The sequence below is a fragment of the Helianthus annuus genome, chromosome 8 (genome assembly GCF_002127325.2).
Source record: "Helianthus annuus cultivar XRQ/B chromosome 8, HanXRQr2.0-SUNRISE, whole genome shotgun sequence".
Classification (NCBI taxonomy): Eukaryota; Viridiplantae; Streptophyta; class Magnoliopsida; order Asterales; family Asteraceae; genus Helianthus; species Helianthus annuus.
Genome location: NC_035440.2, coordinates 35007715 through 35028931, shown reverse-complemented (window position 1 = coordinate 35028931; position 21217 = coordinate 35007715). Strand labels below are relative to the sequence as shown.

The window sequence follows — 21217 nt, the reverse complement described above, 5'->3', positions numbered from 1 at the left end:
CACCCACACCCCCAAAAACCTAAACCCCCCCCCCCCCCACACACACACCCACCCCCCAAAAACCTAAATTCACCCTCCCACCAAAAGCCTAACCCCCCCCCCCAAAAAAAACCTAAACCCCCCACCCCCCCCCCAAAAAAAAAAAACCTAAACCCCCCTCCCCTCACCCCCCCAAAAACCTAAACCCCCCCCCCCCACCCCATCCCCCAAAAACCTAAAACTAAACCCTAAACATAAACCCGAAAAAAACCTAAACCCCCCCACCCCCACCCCAAAAAAAAAAAAATAATAAACCCCCCTCCCCCCACACCCAAAAACCTAATCCTAATCCTAAACCTCCAAAAAAACTAACCCTAAAAGCTAAACTAGACTCAAAAAGCTAATTTTAAGCATGTAATGCAATTGTACTACATGTTATATTGCACATGTGCACTACTATAATAATAGTGTTGAAAACAAGACGACACCATAAATCTTTTTTTATGTCATAAAAAATATGCTCGAATATACTTGAATGAAAGATAAGAAAATTTGTGATCTTATGGTGCCATTTTTGTTTTAAAATGATAACGTATGGAGAAATGGGAAATGTTTGAAAAGTTCTATATTTTTTTTTCCAATTTTACCCCTCCTTCATTAAAAGTCCCCCCTCCTTCATTAAAAGTCTCCCTCCCCCTCCTTTTTAGTGGATTTTGGTTAGTTTTCTAGTTTTCTCATTTATATTTAGTTTTCTCATGATCCTCTCCATATATATATATATATATATATATATATATATATATATATATATATATATATATATATATATATATATATATATATATATATATATATATATATATATATATATATATACAGAGTTGAGTTCATTTCAGAACTCTAAATAACTACAAAACTTTCAGAACTCCTAATAAACAATCATTTTATATATAAGTTTTTGAATTTAGGATCTTTTTATCACATATTATATGTATTACTTTGATTACATACATGTTAAAAGTAGTTTACATAAGTTTAATTGCCAAAATTATATATAAGTGCCATAACTAATTACATATATGTAAAAAAAACTAGTTTACATATGTGTAATTATAAAATTACATATAAAAATGATAAAATTACTCTTAATATGTATGTAATGGTAAAATTACACACAATAAATGATAAAAGTATCCGAAACATAAAAATATATGAATAAAAAGATTGTTTATTAGGAGTTCTGTGACTTCTGTAAATATTTATGGTTCTAAATTGATTCATCCCCTACATATATATATATATATATATATATATATATATATATATATATATATAGGGGATGGTTCAAATGAAAACCACTTTTAACGCGAAAACTCGAAAACTAACTAAAAAAAGCCTAAGAAACACACAAAAAAAAGTTTTTTTTTCAATTTTTTTTAATAAAAATCGCTAGTTTTTATATATAAAAAAAACTTTTTAAAAAAAAAAAAAAAAAAAATTTTGTGTAGTGCACATGTGTAATAATACACATGTGTAGTACACATACATATGTGCAGTATTACACATGTGTACTACACAAAAAAACTTTTTTTTTTTTTTGAAATTTTTTTTTATGTTTTTTTGGCTTTTTTTAATTAGTTTTCGAGTTTTCGCGTTAACTAGTGGTTTTCATTTGAACCTTCCCCTATATATATATAAGGTAAGGTTCATGCGAGAACCACCCTTATTGCGAGAACCGCGAGAACCAATGTGAACATGGGGCAATTTTGTAAATACCAAATAACTTTAAAAAACCCTCTTACCTGCTTCCGTTTACTACCGGACTTCAAACAAAAGTTAAATTACATTTAATACAATTTTTCACGTCCACTCTCATTACATCAAAGTATCTCAGCATTTCTCAAACCGTATCTATCAAGAATTCGTCGATTACAATCGATTTCATCATCATCTCGAATACATCATCACTTCACCATCATCAGTTCACCATATTGAAGCATCTGGATTGAGATTTTATCTTAGATTTGAAATTTTACCACCAGATATTTCATATTTCATCATATAATCGAGGTTAGTTCCCAAAATTCATCCAGTTATTATAAGAATAGATGATTCAATGAGTGTGTCACTACGACGGTATCGCCGGAATTAGTCGCCGTCGGAATCACCGCCGCCAACCGAACCGTTGACGGATTTGTAATATAGATATTTTCAAATTAATCGACCGTGATAATTCTGGTTACGTTAAGGTAATTCTTATGTAATATGTGATTATGCACATGTGCATAGATTGTAATAATATGATAGATAATTTTGTCGATTCAAAATTCGTTTTGTATTGTGTGATATATAGCTATGCACATGTGCATATTTTGTCATCATAGGTTTAACAGAATTGGATATTAAGGTAATTCTTATGTAATATGTGATTATGCACATGTGCATAGATTGTAATAATAAGTCAATATGCACATGTGCATATTGTGCAATAACATGTGAGGATACTGAACTTCAGCTATTGGGTGAAGCAAATCTGGAACAAAATAATGAAGTAATTGATGACGTATCACCTGAGCAGAACCAGATAGTAGAAGTTAACTTGGGTGACATACAAATTCAAGAACAAAATGAGGCGGGTCAAGTGTCAGACCGTGATAATTCTGGTTACGTTAACTTAGAGCAAACTCAAACGAAGAAGAATCCCGAGCTTTTGCAGCTTGAAGAATCTCCTGGTTCGAATCCCGTATTACACGGAAATGGAAAACGGGATTTGGACTAGATCACAGTTGAAGACGGTTTTAAAGAAAGATGCATTAGGAGGTAGCTCAGAGTTAACAGACTCTCTAGGTTATGCAAATATGTCAAAAGATAAGCCCGACATTGTTGAATATTTGTTGAACGAAAAACAACAGGCAATGGAGATTATCGAAGTGAAGAGCGCGGTTGATATCGAACCACTACAGATATCAAGAAGTACAAGTTTGGATAAGCCGATGATAGAATTCTTAAAGCCAACGTCTTCGAAGGTGATTTACCGGTTTCCTGATGATGAAACGACCGCTGCTCCAAGTGCAACAGAAGTGCAGGATCCGATTAGTTTTCAGCAAGATCAGCAGCCAGAAATGCTACCGCTTGTTGATGAACGGAAATACAAACGTCGTGGTATGCATCCGAATCATATGGAATCTGAGATATCAAAAGTCAAAAGTCAACAGTCACCTAATAAGTTGATTACTCAGTTTTCTGATGATGAACCGACCACTGCTCCAAGTTCAACAGAAGCGCAGGACTCGATTAGTTCTCAGCAAGATTAGCAGACAGAAAAGCTACCGATTGATGATAAACACATGTACAAGCGTCGTGGTAGGCGTCTGAAGCCTATGGAATCTGAGAAGTCAAAAGCTAAGGGTCAACAGTCAGGTAAGAAGTTGATTCCCGAGTTTCCTGCTGATGAACCAACTGCTGCTCCAAGTTCAATAGAAGTGCAGGATCCGATTGGATACCAGCAAGATCAGCAGCTAGAAAAGGTACCGCTTGATGATAAACCCAAGCACAAACGTCGTGGTAGGCCTCCAAAGCGTATGCAACCTGAGAAGTCAAAATTTAAAAGTCAACAGTTAGATAAGAAGTGCAAAGCTGGAAAGAAAAAGGGTCAACCTAAGAACAAGGGCCATGTCAAGCATAAGATGACTAGGCGGAGCAACAGAGAGCCAAGTTAATAGGCTAAAAGAGACCGAATCTTGAGTTTAATGTAGACAATGATTGATTGAAGAACCATTAGATGCAACACAGAGTGTAACTGTTGATAAGTTATGTCATGTTAATGCATATGTGCATAGCTATAGTTATGTACATGTGCATAGCTATAGTTATGCACATGTGCATAGCTATAGTTATGCACATATGCATATTTTGATAGATATGTTTACACGGAACAGGATAATAAGGTAACGTTGTGATCTACATAGATATGCACATGTGCATATTTTCTGACAGAACAGGCTTACACAGAACATGTTGATTATGTATAATTGTGTGATACATAGTTATGCACATGTGCATAGGATAATAAGGTAATGTTGTGATCTATATAGATATGCACATGTGCATATGTTCTGACAGAACAGGATTACACAGAACATGTTGATTAGGTATAATTGTGTGATACATACTTATGCACATGTGCATAGCTTGACATAATATGATTAAACATAACAGGATAATAAACTAAATTTGTGATCTATATAGTTATGCGCATGTGCATAAATTGTTATAATAGGTTAATATGCACGTGTGCATAGTTTGCAATAATAATTTGACAAGGTAGATGATGTTGATGCATATGACTTCGAATAGGAATTTCACCTATGCATCAATGATTTGTAATTGGTATTTAGTTTTATGTAGGTGTTTTTTTTGGTGTGTTATACAGTTATGAGAATGTGTATTTCATATTGGATTATGTTAATAAGGTATAGTTGTGTGATATATAGTTATGCACATGTGCATAGATTGTTATAATAGGTTAATATGCACGTGTGCATAGTTTGTCAACATAGGTTATTAAGGTATTTAATGTTTATTCACATGTATATAATGATGCATGTGTGCATATCTTATATGTCGATCATAAATTAATGTTGATACACATGCTCATTGTAGATCATCGATGGAACAAAATACATGGATTGACAGATGAAACAGTTAAGCAGATGTTAGAAGAAGAGGCGTTGAAGCAATAGGAATGATGGGGTGTGCTCAACAACTGGGAAAAGTAACAGATAATATGATGTTATGGATGTTATATGTGAATGATTCAAGGACATGAAACACGTAGTGTTTTTTTTTTTTTTGTTTGGGCAGTAGTAAGCGGCTAACTGATGTGCTGTGTGTATATTTGGTTGACAGTAGTTGTATAGGATAAATTATGTATGGATGCACATGTGCATTATTCAAAATTAGTAAGCATATGTCGATGTATTATGTATATCAAAGGATGTATTATGTATATTAAAGCAATGTATATACGTATCAAAAGCGTGCTAGTTTGTTATTAAAAAATGTGTATGGGTGCACATTAGCATTATTATAACACGTATATTGCGCGTGTGCATATTTTTATTCCGTATCAAATAACCATGTTAAGTTAAACATAAAACATGTATGCACATGTCCATTATTATGGTACGTTGGAGCTGCTGTTTGCATTCTCATTTCCATGACCTGCAGCTTGACCCTGACCACCACCATCATCTTTCTCAATCTCCACATGTGGGAAGCTGCTCTCCAGCATCTCATCGCCAATATCGACATCTTCTTCCCCTGATTCCTTATTGTTTTTCTTCATTCCCTCAACCTGAATTCAACACAACCATTCAAATTAAAAAACAAGAAAGTCTTCCAGATTTCCAACAACTGAAAAGCTTACATCATCAATGTCGACCGTTGCGATGTTTACTAAAAGTGCTTGCCTTTTCGTCTTGCTCACTAGTTTCTTCCAGTTGGTGACAAACCGATCGAGCTCCCAGAGCATTTCTGTGTCCAAAAGCCTCTATGTCAAGCTCTGTTTCATCACCCTCTTGCGCCAACTGATCGTTCCTCTTACATACGATCTGCAACAAATGTCGTATCTTATCTGGTGGCATACTTTGCAGCCCTAACCCCAATTTATGTTTATCTTCCATGTTCATGTCCCTCTTGTTCAGATCCTTGGCTCTGTAAAAGTCCAGTAGTATAGGTTTATCTTCCATATTCTTGGACAAATTCAACTTAACCAAACCCAAGTCCAGTAGTATAGGTTTATCTGTAAAAGTCGACTTATTTTTCCGAGTGCCAACCCCACCCATATTGACCCGTCTTCATTCTGGTGTCTCTCAGCAGTGCCAAAAGCTGCATAAACTCCACCCATGAATCCCCGGTTGTCGACTAGTTATTCCATTTGCAATCCCACATAGTCAACTCCCCTATTTTTTTGTAGTTATCCGCCACCCAAGACCCTTTGTTTGCTGCCATTCTGTACATAATTGGATAGTTATCTATAAGGCACTTGTTCAGAATACATACATCAATGATATATTCTAATTTTCAACATAATGCACATGTGCATATAATTTAATACAATATCATTTACAATCAATATAATGCACATGTGCATATAATTTAATACAAGATCATTTACAGTAAATATAATGCATATGTGCATATCATTTAATATAATATTTACAGAGTATCTACAACATGCAAATTAAAAAGATATATCGATAAAGATCTTAACCAGTACATGATCTCATCTTATACGCCAGAATACCACAAAATTACTTACAGATGAAGAACTAAAAGATTATAGAATAGTCTTTTCAATAGTTATTTTTCAGTAGATTCTTAAAAGTTTAAAACCTTGGTAAACACAAATCCAGGAAGATCACCATATGCAATTAGCTAAAAGCTACAAAACGAAAAAATATATCGACAACAATCTTATTAAGTCCATGAACTCATCGTCTCTGCTAGAATACCACAAGACTACTTGCAGATGTAGAACTAAAAGATTATATAACAGTCTTCTCCATACCTAACTATCAGTACGTTCTTAAAAACCTCGGTTAACACAAATACTGGCAGGTCACCATACGAAATCGGCTACCCAAGCAAGCTTCAACTGGCTCCTATTTCATTCTACTTTACTTTTACCTACCTTACACTCATGGAAACTCATAAGAACAACTTAGATCATGACCAATTCATAGCTTGTTCCTAACGCATACACACGAAAAGTAGAACTCAAATTTAACCCTAGGACACAAACCAGATCACAATTTAGAACAGCATCAGATGTATATGAGGAGGATTACCAGAGAATGTATGAGGAGGAACATCATATGTGTGAGAATCGACACTTGATGAATCAGATGATGCCATGAAGATATGAGGAGGATTATCATAAAATGTATGAGGAGGAACATCAGATGTGTGATAATTGACACTTGATGAATCAGAGGCTGCCATGTAGAGGGTGTAAATGGTGGGTTGTCGTTGTGAATGCCGCTGGAAACACCGTGACCGGATGCCACCGTCGTGAACTCCGGTGAGTTATGTGAACGTCGTCGGCCACCGTCGTCGATGTATACAAAGTTCTGATCTGTTGAATGAAACCCTAACTACTGATCGTGAACAGAGTTATGAAACAGAGGGGCGCGTGTTTTATAATAAGTACCACATAATTACAATTTTGCCAAGTGTTCACACTGGTTCTCGCGGTTCTCGCAATAAGGGGTGGTTCCTAACGGATCTTTGTCCTATATATATATATATATATATATATATATATATATATATATATATATATATATATAGGGGATGGTTCAAATGAAAACCACTTTTATTGTGAAAACTCGGAAACTAACTAAAAAAAGCCTAAAAAACACACAAAATTTTTTTTTCAATTTTTTTTATAAAAATCGCTAGTTTTTATATATAAAAAAAACTTTTTTTCAAAAAAAAAAAAAAAATTTGTGTAGTGCACATGTGTAATAATACACATGTGTAGTACACATACATATGTGCAGTATTACACATGTGCAATACACAAAAAAAATTATTTTTTTTTTTGAAAATTTTTTTTATATTAAAAAACCTGCGAAATTTTGATTGCAAAAAAAAAAAATTAAAAAAAAAATTTTTTTGTATGTTTTTTTGGCTTTTTTTAATTAGTTTTCGAGTTTTCACAATAACTAGTGGTTTTCATTTGAACCTTCCCATATATAATTTTATTTTTCAAAAAACTAACTAAAAAAGCCTAAAAAACATACCATCTTTTTTACAAATTTTTATAAAAAAATCGCTAGTTTTTATGCATGGAAAAAAATTTAAAAAAAAAATCAAATTTTTTCTTTGTTGTATTACACATGTGCACTATTACGGATATAGTGCACATGTGTAGTACACATATAATGCACATGTGCAGTACAACAATTTTTTTTTTTTTTTTGAAAATTTTTTTCCATGCATTAAAACTAGCGATTTTTTATAAAAAATTGTAAAACAAAAATTTGGTATGTCTTTTAGCTTTTTTTTAGACTTTTTTAGTTAGTTTTCCAGTTTCCTCGTTTAGATGTAGTTTTCTCATGATCCTCTCCATATATATATATATATATATATATATATATATATATATAGGAAAAGTGTAAAATACATCACGGCTTATCGTACGATACGTACGCGATCATCCCAGCCGTTCGATCTGGTGCGAATTCAATCTTCGCATGTTATAAAAAGGCAAATGAAATCGCATGGCTTGAAAATGCAATGAAATCGAATGTTTGAAATCCCATGCAAATGAAATCGCATTTGAAAAAATGGTTAGCATGGGGTAATGTGAAAAATGGCATGGGGTGTGTAGATGGACAAAATCGCATGTGGAAGATTGAATATCGCATGTGAAAAAAGGCTAGCATGGGGTATTGTGAAAAATGGCATGGGGTGTGTAGAATTGCATGTGGAAGATTGAATATCGCATGTGAAAAAATGGCTAGCATGGGGTAATGTGAAAATGGCATGGGGTGTGTAGAATCGCACGTGGAAGATTGAATATCGCATGTGAAAAAATGGTTAGCATGGGCTAATGTGAAAAATGTCATGGGGTGTGTAGATGGACAAAATCGCATGTGGAAAATTGAATTCGCACAGTTCGTACAGTTCGCATGGAGGTATGAAATCGCATGGGAGATGAAGATTTGACGGCTGGGGTTATCGCGTACGTAATGTACGATAAGCCCTATTGTACGTTAACTGGCCTCTATATATATATATATATATATATATATATATAGGGCCAAGATTTAGAGAAAACGCACAAAAGTGTGGGAACGGAGAGAACGCTTATGGATCGTCAGATCAAAACAATCTATGGACTAGATAACGCGGTGGCGTTTTCGTTAATAAAATCACTTTTATTAATCTGTCGCGCTTCATTAAGGGTCAAAGGGTCTTTTGACTTAACATAAAACGCCAAACTCACGCTATTAAAATCCCGCCTCAACACACATAGCACACTTCATCATAATATAACGCCATAGATATAAAATGCCAAACTTTGTTTTTAACCGATAAAGCTGAACAAACAATACTGAAACGACGGAACTTTATTACTACCATTTACTGTAATAAAAATCGCGCCTAAAATAAGCCTCAAAAGCTTCCTATATAAACAAACTCTCAGAACTACTAAAATCCACACCAAAACCCCATTTTCTCACCATTTTCTCAATAAACCTTCACTCTATGAAATGAGCAAGATCCTCAATATGAACGCCAAAACATACAAAAACCACAAAACTTCAAAAACGCCATTCATGGGGATTCAGTTTTTGTTCTCAATAAAGTTTAGCTAAACGGGATGGATAACATTGTTACACATCTTTCTTGACTGAGGATTAACAATGTTATCCATCTCGTTCAGCCAAACATTATTGAGTTTAGCATGACCAAAATTAGAAGTTTATGGTAGTTTTATTTAGTGGCGTTATTGTTTTTTTTTTTTTGGCGTTTAATTTCCTTGTCCGATCTTATATTGTTTGTTATGTAACTTCGAAGTAGCATGTTATGAACAAATAGGTAGAAAAAAGAAAAATATGCAAAAAAAAAATGATGTATAAAAATGATTCAAAACGCCAAACTGAGATCTGTTTGTGTTCTATAGGATTGAAATATAAAAAACGCCAAACTACTCTACAGTGGCTCTTGAAGACCATCTGTATGTGTTCTGTAAGAATGACAAATACAAAATGCCAAACTACTCTTCACTGGCTCTCGAAGACCTTGTCGATCTTCTTTTAATTACGGCCTGTTTGCATGTCGATGCGTAGTGTCCATAGGCTTTGCAGTTCTGACACTGTCTTTCTTTGGCCTCGGATTTCGACTCTGATTTCTTTTTGTCGATTGCCATTTCCTGTTTAGATTTCAGGTGCTTCCGAGAACCAGAACCTTTGGATTTATAACCTACAGGGACTCTTATCGGATTCTTGTTGTTTTTATATTAACAGGTTATCTCGGCAAATCTATCCCTAGAACTAGCAGGAGGAACAACAATCTGCATATCTTGAACCTTCTTCATATAAGATTGAACATGATCCTTGTATAAGGATAGCTCCTCTTTATTACCAGATAAACGGTTCAAAGTGTAATCGGTTGAAAAAATAATATCTCGCATCATACTTTGCACATCGGGATCAAGCTCGGTCATATATTCACGACTAATTGAGAATTCAGGAGAGCAGTTTGGGGAAGCCTCTTTGCACCATCTATTCAAAATGTATTGTTTTGGAAATTCCCTAATGTCCATAATTCTCAAAACATAGAATATATGTCTACTTAGCAAACCAAACTGTTCTAAACGCCTGCATGAGCAACTGCATGTGCAATCAGACTTACGGAACATTACCTGAAAAACGCCAAAAACAATATCTCTATAACGCCATGCATAGAATGTTTGTCTAAAAAGTAAAAAAAAAAACACATTGCATATGATAAATCGCCATTAACAGAAAACGCTATAAAAACCAAAATGCCATTATTTACCTCAAATAAGGATGTACAAGGCTGTTGGAAGTCATTTACGTAAAACTTAACAAAACCATCAGGCTGATCTTCGTAATGTTGATTTATGCAATCCGCAACTCCAATAAGCTCAGCTTGAATGTCACAAAAAATACTTTTTGTGTATATGTCAACAACTTGCCCTTCCAACAATTTGTAACTACTCTTCAACTTGGGTCTTTTGTATCGAGATTCATGATCATTTTTACGATGTGCGTGACGCTATGCTTCTATTGCAGTCTCGTAATGCGTCATGAACTCAACAAGAGTAGCTTTCGAATTGCACACTTGACCAAAAAAATGATTCTCACTCTCCGACCTGGATGTCGTTCGCATAAGACCAGACATATGCTCCATTCTATAGTATGCAGGGATCAAAGATTCCCTAAGAGCAAAAATATCAGATAGCCAGTCATTATCTTCTAAATTGAATTATGCGATAACCGTTTCCCATTCTGATTCAAGCTCTTCAGGTGTGAGAATATCCGTCAACACAAAACCACAAATACGTTCTTTAAAATTGGTGGAATTACATAGCCTAACACCAACCTATATATAACACAAAAACGCCATGCATAATTTAAAAAAAAAAAACAAAAGACAAAACTTAATTAAAAAAAACACTAACAAGGTAAAGAACACCATGTATTTTAAAACGCAGTGTATCCTAAAACGCCAAACGTAAAAAAAGCATAACAACCTTCAGAGAAAGTTTATGCATCACATGCCACACGCATAACCGATGCCTCGTGTCAACAAATACAACAGAAATAGCCTTCTTCATCGCTGGATCTTGGTCAGTGACAACAACTTTTGGTTGAGAACCAACAGCTTTTAAAAAACTCTTAACAACCAAATATACGTATCAGCAGTTTCCGACGCCAATAATGCTGCACCAAATGTAACATTGCAGTGATGATTGTCTATACCAGTGAACGATACAAACACCATAGAGTATTTGCATATGAAAATGCCATGAGAACTGAAATAATAACAAAACGCCATTGAATGTAAACTAATAAAACGCCATTGCATGTAAACTAATAAAACGCTATTGCATGTAAAATAATAAAACGACATTGCATGTAAATTAATAAAACGCCAAAAACAGAAGAAGTTGAATTATAAAATATTACTTGTTGGAACGATACGTGGCGTCAAACGAAATCACATCACCAAACACGTGGTAATTACGTTTGGCTTGATCGTCACACCAAAAAAGACCCTTTAAATGATTCTCTTCGTCTGTAATGTAATCATACGAGAAATTAGGATGTGAATGTTTTTTTTCATACAAATGTTTCACAACCATATCGGTGTCTTATTCCCCTATGAAAAAGTTAATTTGCCTCTTATAGTTCTTAAATTCAACTTTGCTTGCACCCACATCTTCAAAACCGCCAAAACAAGTCTTCATAACATTAAACGCCTTGACGGGACCCAAATTCAGCTTAGACATGTTGTGTATAACATGCTTCTGGAGCTGAGTGAGGTGTCAGGACGTTCAAAGTTCATGATTGTGCACCTCGAAAAACTTATACACCTTCCATGATCCAGCCTCAAAAAGTACACAGAACTATGCACCACAATTAGTCCTCTTTGAAAAGTTAGATCGCACTACTCGCTCCTTTTGATTGGGGTCCAACGTATCAACCTTATTGTCCTTGTATAATCCAGATCTCGTACACAAGTAATACTTAATATGTAAGACACCTTTAGAGTTTGTCTTTGTAGTCCCTTTCCTGACTGAAAACCCACACTCCTTGGCATACTTAACATACATTGAATAACAATCATCAAGGCTTGAGAATACCATGTCCATTCTGGGCTTTAATTCTTCATTGACGCCAGGAATGATAAATGGTAATCCAGTTTTAGGGCAAACCCTTTGACTCGAGGAAGAGACTTCGTCTGAGAAAACACAGTGAGGAACAGAAAAATCAGAAAAACAGAGTGATGTATCGTAATAACATTATACATTAAAACGCCATTAATTGAATAATAAACAAGACATAATAAACACATAATTTAAAAACGACATGATAAAAAATCCATGAGAAGAATAATTAAAAACACTTAACAACATAAATAATTAACAAAATATAACATCATAATGAAAACGCCAAAATTATCAAAACTAATGTTTACACAAATTAACAAAATAGTAATAACTGATGTTCACAAATACTACTAAATAAAATTCAAAACTAATCAAATAAATGAAAAACGCCAATGATCATAAAAACATAAGAAATACACTAGAACGTAAACGACAATTAAAATTAATATTGAAAACTCCAATTGTAGTTCTTAATAATTGTTTAAATATAAATTAAAACACGATTAAATTGCATATTTGAAATAACGCTATTGAAAATCATACAACACATTATAAAAATAATAATACAAAAAAACGCCATAGAACAATGATAAAAGAACAAAACGCCATATCTGTTGCATGATTTGCTGGAACGAAAATTGAAAACGCCAACGAATTTTACTTTGTCAAACAAAATCCACGTTAAAAGCCATAGATCTGAGAAAGCTTGCAAAGGAGGTAACAGCTAACAATAAATCTTTGGAGTTTTAATTTGAAATAGATTTACAACGTGAATAAGGAGAGAACGTATAAAAGGACAATCGTACCCTCGCATAATAATTAGTGCCCCCTGCCACGTGTTGGGCCAGGATCTGTTCTCACCGTTCTCACACTTTTCACCGTTACGGTGAAAAGTGTGAGAACGGTGAGAACGATTTTGGAGTTGACATGTGGCATTGATGCTAAATTACAATAAGGGGTAATATTGTTAAAAAACCCACATACATGAACTGGGTGTTCAAATAAAACGCCATAAAAACACCAAATTCAGAAAAAAAACGCCATGAAAATACCCAGTTAAAACGACATAAAACACTCAGTTCAGAAAAAAAACACCATGAAAAACTCAGTTTAAAATGCCATAAAACACTTAGTTAACAAAAACGCCATGAAAATACCTAGTTAAAATGCCATAAAACACATAGTTCAGAAAAACGCCATAAAAATAACTAGTTTAAAACGCCATAAAACACCCAGTTCAGAAAAACGCCATAAAACCCATTTCATTTTTTTCGAAAAGTATATCAATAGTATTCTTGTTGGAAAGATAAAAAAACGCTGAGTTTTATGGTGTAATTTTTTTAGAAAACTAAACACGTATAAAAAAGTTATTGACGTTTAAATATGTTGGGGGGAAAATGGCATGTGATTAGCATGTGCACCCTTGTTAGGATCTTTTAATTTTACCCCTCCTGGTACTTATAAGGTTCCCATTATTTACAAAAATGTCACCGCATCATCTTAACCACAAATCACAAAGATCCTATGGCTGAAAATCGTTCTCACTGTTCTCACACTTCAAATCATTCTCTCCTGATCCCATTTCTATATATATATATATATATATATATATATATAGGTAGAGGATCCTGTAAAAAAGGCCTAAAGTGTGAGAAGGGTAAGAAAGAATCACAGCCATTAGATCTTTTGATCTAATGGTTGAGATCAATAGGGACCAAATTGTAAAATATTTTCATTAATTTGGACTGATTTGAAATATCTAGGGCCAATATAGTCTTTTAAACCCACTAGAAATTAGGTAATGCACATGTAACTTCCCCCGTCTTTTTTAAACGTCAATAACTTTTTATACGTATCTTTTTTAAAAAAAATTACACCATAATAACAAGCGTTTTTTTATCTTTAATATGAGTACCATATTACTATACTTATATAGAGAAAAAAATATGTTTCGATCAGATGTTTAGTCAATGAATGGTGTTATATACTTGCTGAATGGTGTTATATACTTGCTGAATGGTGTTATATACTTGCTGAATGGTGTTATATAGTTGCTGAATGGTGTTATATAATTGCTTAATGGTGTTATATACTTACTGAATGGTGTTATATACTTGCTGAATGGTGTTATATACTTGCTGAATGGTGTTATATACTTACTGAATGGTGTTATATACTTGCTGAATGGTGTTATATACTTCCTATAATTAAGGTGGCGGTTATGGGAAGTTTTTAATTAATCGAATTAATGATAAAATTACTTGTTTACCCTTTTTAATTAATTTAGATCTAATGGCTGAGATTCTTTCTTACCTTTCTCACACTTTTGGTCTTTTTACAATAACCTTACCCTATATATATATATATAGGGTTAGGTTCATTTGTGAACACTTCCTTATTTGTGAACAAAACGAACAAATCCTGGCCATAGATCTTCTTCACTAAATATAAGGGTAGGATTGTCATTTAACTTAATATTTTTAATTGTAAACAAATTTTAAAATTCATTAATTAAAAGTAGTTACCATGTTAGATAACCGTTTCCTATTTTCATTTAAATTAATTTTTTCTAATTGTAAACAAATTTTAATATTGATTAATCAATATCAGTTACCATGTTAGGTAACCGTTTCCTATTTTCATGTGCTTTTTTATTTTTTTAATTGTAAACAAATTTTAATTCTTTATGTATACATTTAGTAGTTGTTTGGTGAGTATTTGTTTTTATACACATGTATATAGTTGTTGTTAAGTGACTATTTGTTTTTTATACACATGTGTATAATTGTTGTTCGGTAAGCAATTAATTTTTATACACATGTGTATATACTTGTAGTTGATGTTCAGTGACTGTTTGTTCTTTATAAAAATTTGTATGGTTGTTGTTTAAATGAATGTTTGTTTTTTATACACATTTGTACATATTTGTTTACTTATCAACGTTAATATATTATAACCATTATACATACATGTATAATAGTATTTCACATATGTGCGCAAAAGAATATTAAATGGTATTATGATTAACTCCAGCATTTGCGTATAAGGTCATATTTTTAATATTAAAAGAGAGATGATGTATTTGCCAAATTAAAAAAATCTATAATGTGCGATTTAGTTGGGATCTCGATAAAAAAACGGAAATCATTGTTAGTGGCTTCCAAAAATAAATACCAATGTGATTTGAGAGAATAAAAATTACAACAATGCCCTTATTCGGTTATTATATATCAATTTATTGTTTTAATTAATTTAAAAACCAATCAAGATCTCATCATCTAACGGCCCGGATCTGTTCGTTTTTGTTCACAATATAAACATGGTTCACTCTTGATCCCTACCCTATATATATATATTACCCTTACGGTAAACTAATTACGCAACTTATATATAATTACGCACAATAATAAATACCGACACACAATAATTACGCACTCGTAAAAAAATAATTACATATAAAAATTACACAACTTATAAAAATATACTTTGAGTATGGCATTGCTATGATTTATTTTTTCAATATAAAAAAATACGTGATTACGCGCTTTACGGTGTTTGTGTTACCGTGTTGTATCCTCTGTCGTATTATACCAAATTGATTAATGAGCTATTACACAAGTTGAAGACACAACTATCATAATTACTCCATGAATACCATGTTTGATCATGAACTAATGGAACCTTTTATAGATTTTTATACATTGCATTGAGATTGTTTTAGGCCATATATGGTATGTTATTTATTACTGTATGTGTATATATATGTATATATAATCTCTATGTGTGTGTCTTTTTTTTGGTACATCTCTTTGGAGATTAGATTATTTAAATTTTGGAACAACCAAAAAAATTTAAACATTAAACAATAAATTATATATATATATATATATATATATGGTTGAGTTCATTTCAGAACTCTAAATAACTACAGAACTTTCAGAACTCCTAATAAACAATATTTTTATATTTAAGTTTTTGTATTTATGATCTTTTTATCATCTATTATATGTATTTCTTTGATTACATACATGTTAAAAATAGTTTACATATGTTTAATTGCCAATATTATATATATGTGTCATAACTAATTACATATATGCAAAAAAACTAGTTTACATATGTGTAATTATAAAAGTACATATAAAAATGATAAAATTACTCTTAACATGTATGTAATCGTAAAAATAAACATAATAAATGATAAAATTATCCTAAACATTAAAATATATAAATAAAAAGATTGTTTATTAGTAGTTCTGCGAGTTCTGTAAATATTTATAGTTCTGAAATGATCCTGGCTATATATATATATATGTAATATTATATATATGGATGGGAGTTTGCTACAAAGTCTATTTTTACTACAAAGTGTAAAAAGTCATAAAACACCATTATGTCAACCATAAAACACACTCAAAACTCACAAATAACATAGTGAAGATTACTAAAACACCATATTTGTGGGTTTTGTGTTGTGTTTTGGATGATAAGACTTTGATTATCGAATGCTAACATTAGTGTGTTTTATGTTAATTATCATGTTGTGTTTTATATTCATAGGTGTACGATGATATGTTTGAAGTTTTTAAGGACTGTTAGGGTTTGTATATTGTGTTTACTGATCTTTATTATGTTATTTGTGGGTTTTGAGTGTGTTTTATGGCTGAAATTGTAGTGTTTTATGAATTTGTACACTTTGTTGGAAAAAATGAAACTATATATATATATATATATATATATATATATATTATACTTTGATATATAAGAATTAACTTTCATTTCAGTCTCTAGGGGTATTTTAGTCAATTAGCCAAAATTTAATAGAACAAACAAACCAAGTTAGCCATTTGAATGAAAAATGTTAAGAAGTGCAAACATGAGGGCTAGATTTGTTATAAATTAGAATTTTGGACCGGAATAGTTAAGATTGACAATCATGAACGAAAATAAATATTTACTCTATATAATAATATATAACATGATAGAGTGGTTAATATATAAATACTTTTCTTGCATCCTAAGTTTATTTGTCAACTCCGAAAATCAGTACGGTGTTTTCTTCAGTTTCTCTACTTCTAGGGTTTGTCTCTGGTAAATCTCTTTATATTCACCCACAGTTACCTTATTGTCTTATACTTTTATGTATCATATGTATATGTGTAGTTGTTAATGTTGATCATTTAATATACTATTTAAATTAAGTTCCAGAATCAGTTGGCATTGGTTATTTTCACTTTAATAGTTTAATGTTACAGTCTGCTGTTTCCAAATGTTTGTTGATCCAGTATACATACAAATTATTTATTTATTTATTTATCTGTTATTGAGGAATCTGTGGTACATGATTCCTAGTTAATGACAAAAATATTTTTTTTGGAAATAATTTAGGCCATGGATGGACGATTGGGGGCAGATAGTGGTTTATCGAATCAAAACACAACGAAATGCAACAAAGAATATGATTCGATTCTGGCGGATCAAAATGTTCCAAAGGCGACGAGCTTCGACGAGTCGATGATTACAGATTGTAATCTTAATGGGGGTTCTGATTTTAGTAATTTGGGTCTTAAGTATATTAACCAGATGCTTATGGAAGAAGATATAGATGAGAAAAACTGCATGTTTCGAGAGTCTGCCGCTCTTCAGGCTGCAGAGAGATCTTTATACAATGTTCTTATGGTTCAAGATCAAGATCTTAATGCAGAGGAAACTTTATGTAATGTTTCTTCGGTTCAAAGTCGAGATCTTGCGGCAGAATCCACAGATCTTACCTATGATATTAGTGAATCTTCTTTTTTACCGACCAGTTTTGAGTCACAGTCTAGATTTCATCCGTCTTACAGCTTGTTTAGCAGTGCTAGTAATATCGTTGATGGATTTTCGGGTGCACCTGTGCAATTTCAAAACGGTATAGATGAAGCAAGTAGGTTTCTTCCGAATGGTGTCCAAATGGAGAAGACACATGAAAGTAGCTTCATCCCAAATGAATCAATAGGAAAAAAGAATCCTTATTCGGAAGATCTTGTTGAGGCTGAAAGGAATTCAAAGCAACCCGCAGTTTATAGTGAGCCAGATGTGAGTGTGAGATCTAAGATGTTTGATGATGTGTTGCTATGTGATGGACCCAAAACTCACCCTTTTCAATGTGATTTTGTTTGCAAAGAGATCGCTAATAAAGGAAATCCGGATAAACCTAAGGGGTCTAATGTGGTTAAAGCCTGTGAGAAGAAACAAAAGGAAGTGGTGGATTTGCGAACACTTTTGAGCCTATGTGCACAATCGGTTTCCACCAATGACCAAAGGGGTGTGACCGATTTACTCAAACGGATAAGAGAGCATGCTTCACCTACGGGTGACGCTATGCAAAGATTGGCCCATTACTTTTCTGCTGGGCTTGAAGCTCGTATGGCCGGTTCTGGAACCGGAATCTACAAAAAACTTCTTTCTATACCCACATCAGCAGTCGATGTATTGAAAACTTACCGTTTGTTTCTCGGGTGCTTCCCTTTTACTAAAATCTCCCATTTTGTTTCAAACAAGACTATCATGTCTGTTGCACAAAACAAAACCAAACTGCACATCATAGATTTTGGAATTCTTCACGGTTTCCAGTGGCCCTGCCTTATACAACAACTTTCAACTAGGCCCAATGGGCCACCCGAGCTTCGAATAACAGGGATCGACTTCCCATGTCCTGGTTTTCGACCGACCCAACGGGTTGAAGAGACAGGGCGCCGGTTAGCAAACTATGCTGAAACATTCGGTGTTGGGTTTAAATTCAAAGCGATAGCACAAAAATGGGAAACGATCACAATCGAGGATCTTGAGCTTGACGATGATGAAACACTTGTTGTAAATTGTGGTTACAAGTTTAGAAACTTGCTTGATGAATCAGTCATGGTGGATAGTCCTAGGAATAAAGTTTTAGATCTTATAAGGAAAATGAACCCGAAAATTTTTATACACGGGATCGTGAACTCGTCGTATGGTGTACCTTTTTTCCTGACGAGGTTTAGAGAGGCTTTGTTTTTCTTTTCTTCTTTGTTTGATATGCTTGATGCAACTGTTGACTGTTTGACCGAAGAACGAATGCTGGTAGAGAAAACCATGTGGGGACGTGAGGCGATGAACGTTATCGCTTGTGAAGGCGGTGAGAGGATTGAACGACCCGAGGCTTATAAACAATGGCAGGTTAGGAATCAACGGGCTGGGTTTCGCCAGGTGGCGTTTGATCGAAAGATCTTGAGGAAGGCTAAAGATAGAGGGACTTCTGATTACCATAAAGATTTTATTATCGATGAAGATGGTTATTGGATGTTGCAGGGGTGGAAAGGGCGTATGTTATATGCGATATCGGCGTGGAAACCGGCTTGCTGCTGACAAAGTTTTGTTCTTGGAATGAAGATCATGGGTTGCTTTTCTTGCTGTTTTTGGTATTTGGAGTTTGTTTGATGCAGGAGGCTCAGCTGGAACATTTGACAATGAAGAGAGAATTATTATTTGAAAAATTGTAATTCTCTTAGAGTCAGTTGAAAGAAATCTTTCTATTTCTATTACTGTTGTAATAATGCTATCAGAAGAGGAGTAATCCAATATTATTCTGGTAGATTTCACTGTTGTAATAACTTCTTGTATTTTAAAATATTAACGTCTTGAATTTTAAAATATTTCTAATATCTGATGCTTATGTTCATAGTGTATTGTGTGGAGAGAAGGATAGAGATAAATGTTTCAGTAAGTTAATTTCGTTTCTTAACTATAAAAACTATTTAAGTTTAATTGTTGTGTATAGATAAATACTTGGTTATATGTAGTTGGTTGTATCACATGCTTGATCATTTTTTATAAGTTTAATTGTTGTGTATAGATAAATACTTGGTTATATGTAGTTGGTTGTATCACATGCTTGATCATTTATAAGTTTAATTGTTGTGTATAGATAAATACTTGGTTATATGTAGTTGGTTGTATCACATGCTTGATCATTTATACTTCTACACACTTTTGTGTTTTGATCACTCAAGTTTTAGTAATGCCATGTTAAGTAGGGGTGATAATTTTTATGTATTTATTTATTTGGTTTTAATCACTCCATATGTCTTTCTCTCAAGAAGTTTGTTTGCTTCTTTGTTCTTTTGTTAAATTATGTTTCATTTGATAAATGAATGTGTTATCATATTATGTCCGGGACTTTTATATTGATATATTGTATATCTGTAATGCCATAATTTTAATAGTATTGAAATTTTCTTTACTCTGTTGTCTAACGATATAAAAATAATTAAGAAGCTTATAAAAAAGTGATGTTTGCGACAAGATATAAATCAATTAAAAATGCAAGATAATCATAAAGAAATTCAATAAATATTTTATTGATTTTTTAAGGTTAGATAAACACTATGGAATTTTTATAGAATTCTTCCAAATTTTTGGGAATTTATGAATTCAATTTGGATATAGTTGAGTTTATATATGATTTAATCATTTTAAAAATACAAAATGATCACAAATAAATTTTATAAATATTTATATCAATTTTTACAGATTATATAAATGTTATAGAATAGTTGTGGAATTTTTCCATAATTTTTTATAATTGTTCTATTTAAAGATTTTATGGAATTGTTAAACAAATAAATTTCTTTATAAAATTAATTATTATATGTGCCAATCATTAAATCTGGTATGTAAAATCATTAGATGGTTTTAGTAACCCATGGCATTATAGTCTAGTGGTATCTTGGTGGTGGGATAAGGCTTATGACTATTAGGTCATGGGTTCGATTCCCACAAATGAGGTTTTCC

The 21217-nt window shown here is 32.9% G+C and overlaps 2 protein-coding genes across 2 annotated transcripts; one reads left to right on the top strand and one right to left on the bottom strand.

The window, feature by feature from the left end:
- Positions 1-5079: 5079 nt before the first annotated feature.
- LOC110869858 (transcription factor GTE7-like) lies at positions 5080-5519 on the bottom strand. Its single transcript, XM_035976634.1, has 2 exons — positions 5408-5519; positions 5080-5335 (listed from the first exon to the last, which is right to left on the bottom strand). Exons 1-2 carry the CDS (start codon positions 5510-5512, stop codon positions 5159-5161), a joined length of 282 nt encoding a protein of 93 aa, XP_035832527.1. The 5' UTR covers positions 5513-5519; the 3' UTR covers positions 5080-5158.
- An 11980-nt stretch (positions 5520-17499) lies between these two features.
- LOC110869859 (scarecrow-like protein 30) lies at positions 17500-20094 on the top strand. The gene has a single exon (XM_022119066.2). The coding sequence runs from the start codon at positions 17804-17806 to the stop codon at positions 19790-19792; it is 1989 nt and encodes a 662-aa protein (XP_021974758.1). The 5' UTR covers positions 17500-17803; the 3' UTR covers positions 19793-20094.
- The last annotated feature ends 1123 nt before the right edge of the window (positions 20095-21217 follow it).

Excerpts from the sequence above, each read along its gene's own strand:
- LOC110869858 (XM_035976634.1), bottom strand. The coding sequence starts at position 5,512 with ATGCTCTGGGAGCTCGATCGGTTTGTCACCAACTGGAAGAAACTAGTG. Across the intron at positions 5,336-5,407 it reads CAACGGTCGACATTGATGAT|GTTGAGGGAATGAAGAAAAA; the intron begins GTAAGCTTTTCA and ends TGTTGAATTCAG.
- LOC110869859 (XM_022119066.2), top strand. The coding sequence starts at position 17,804 with ATGGATGGACGATTGGGGGCAGATAGTGGTTTATCGAATCAAAACACA.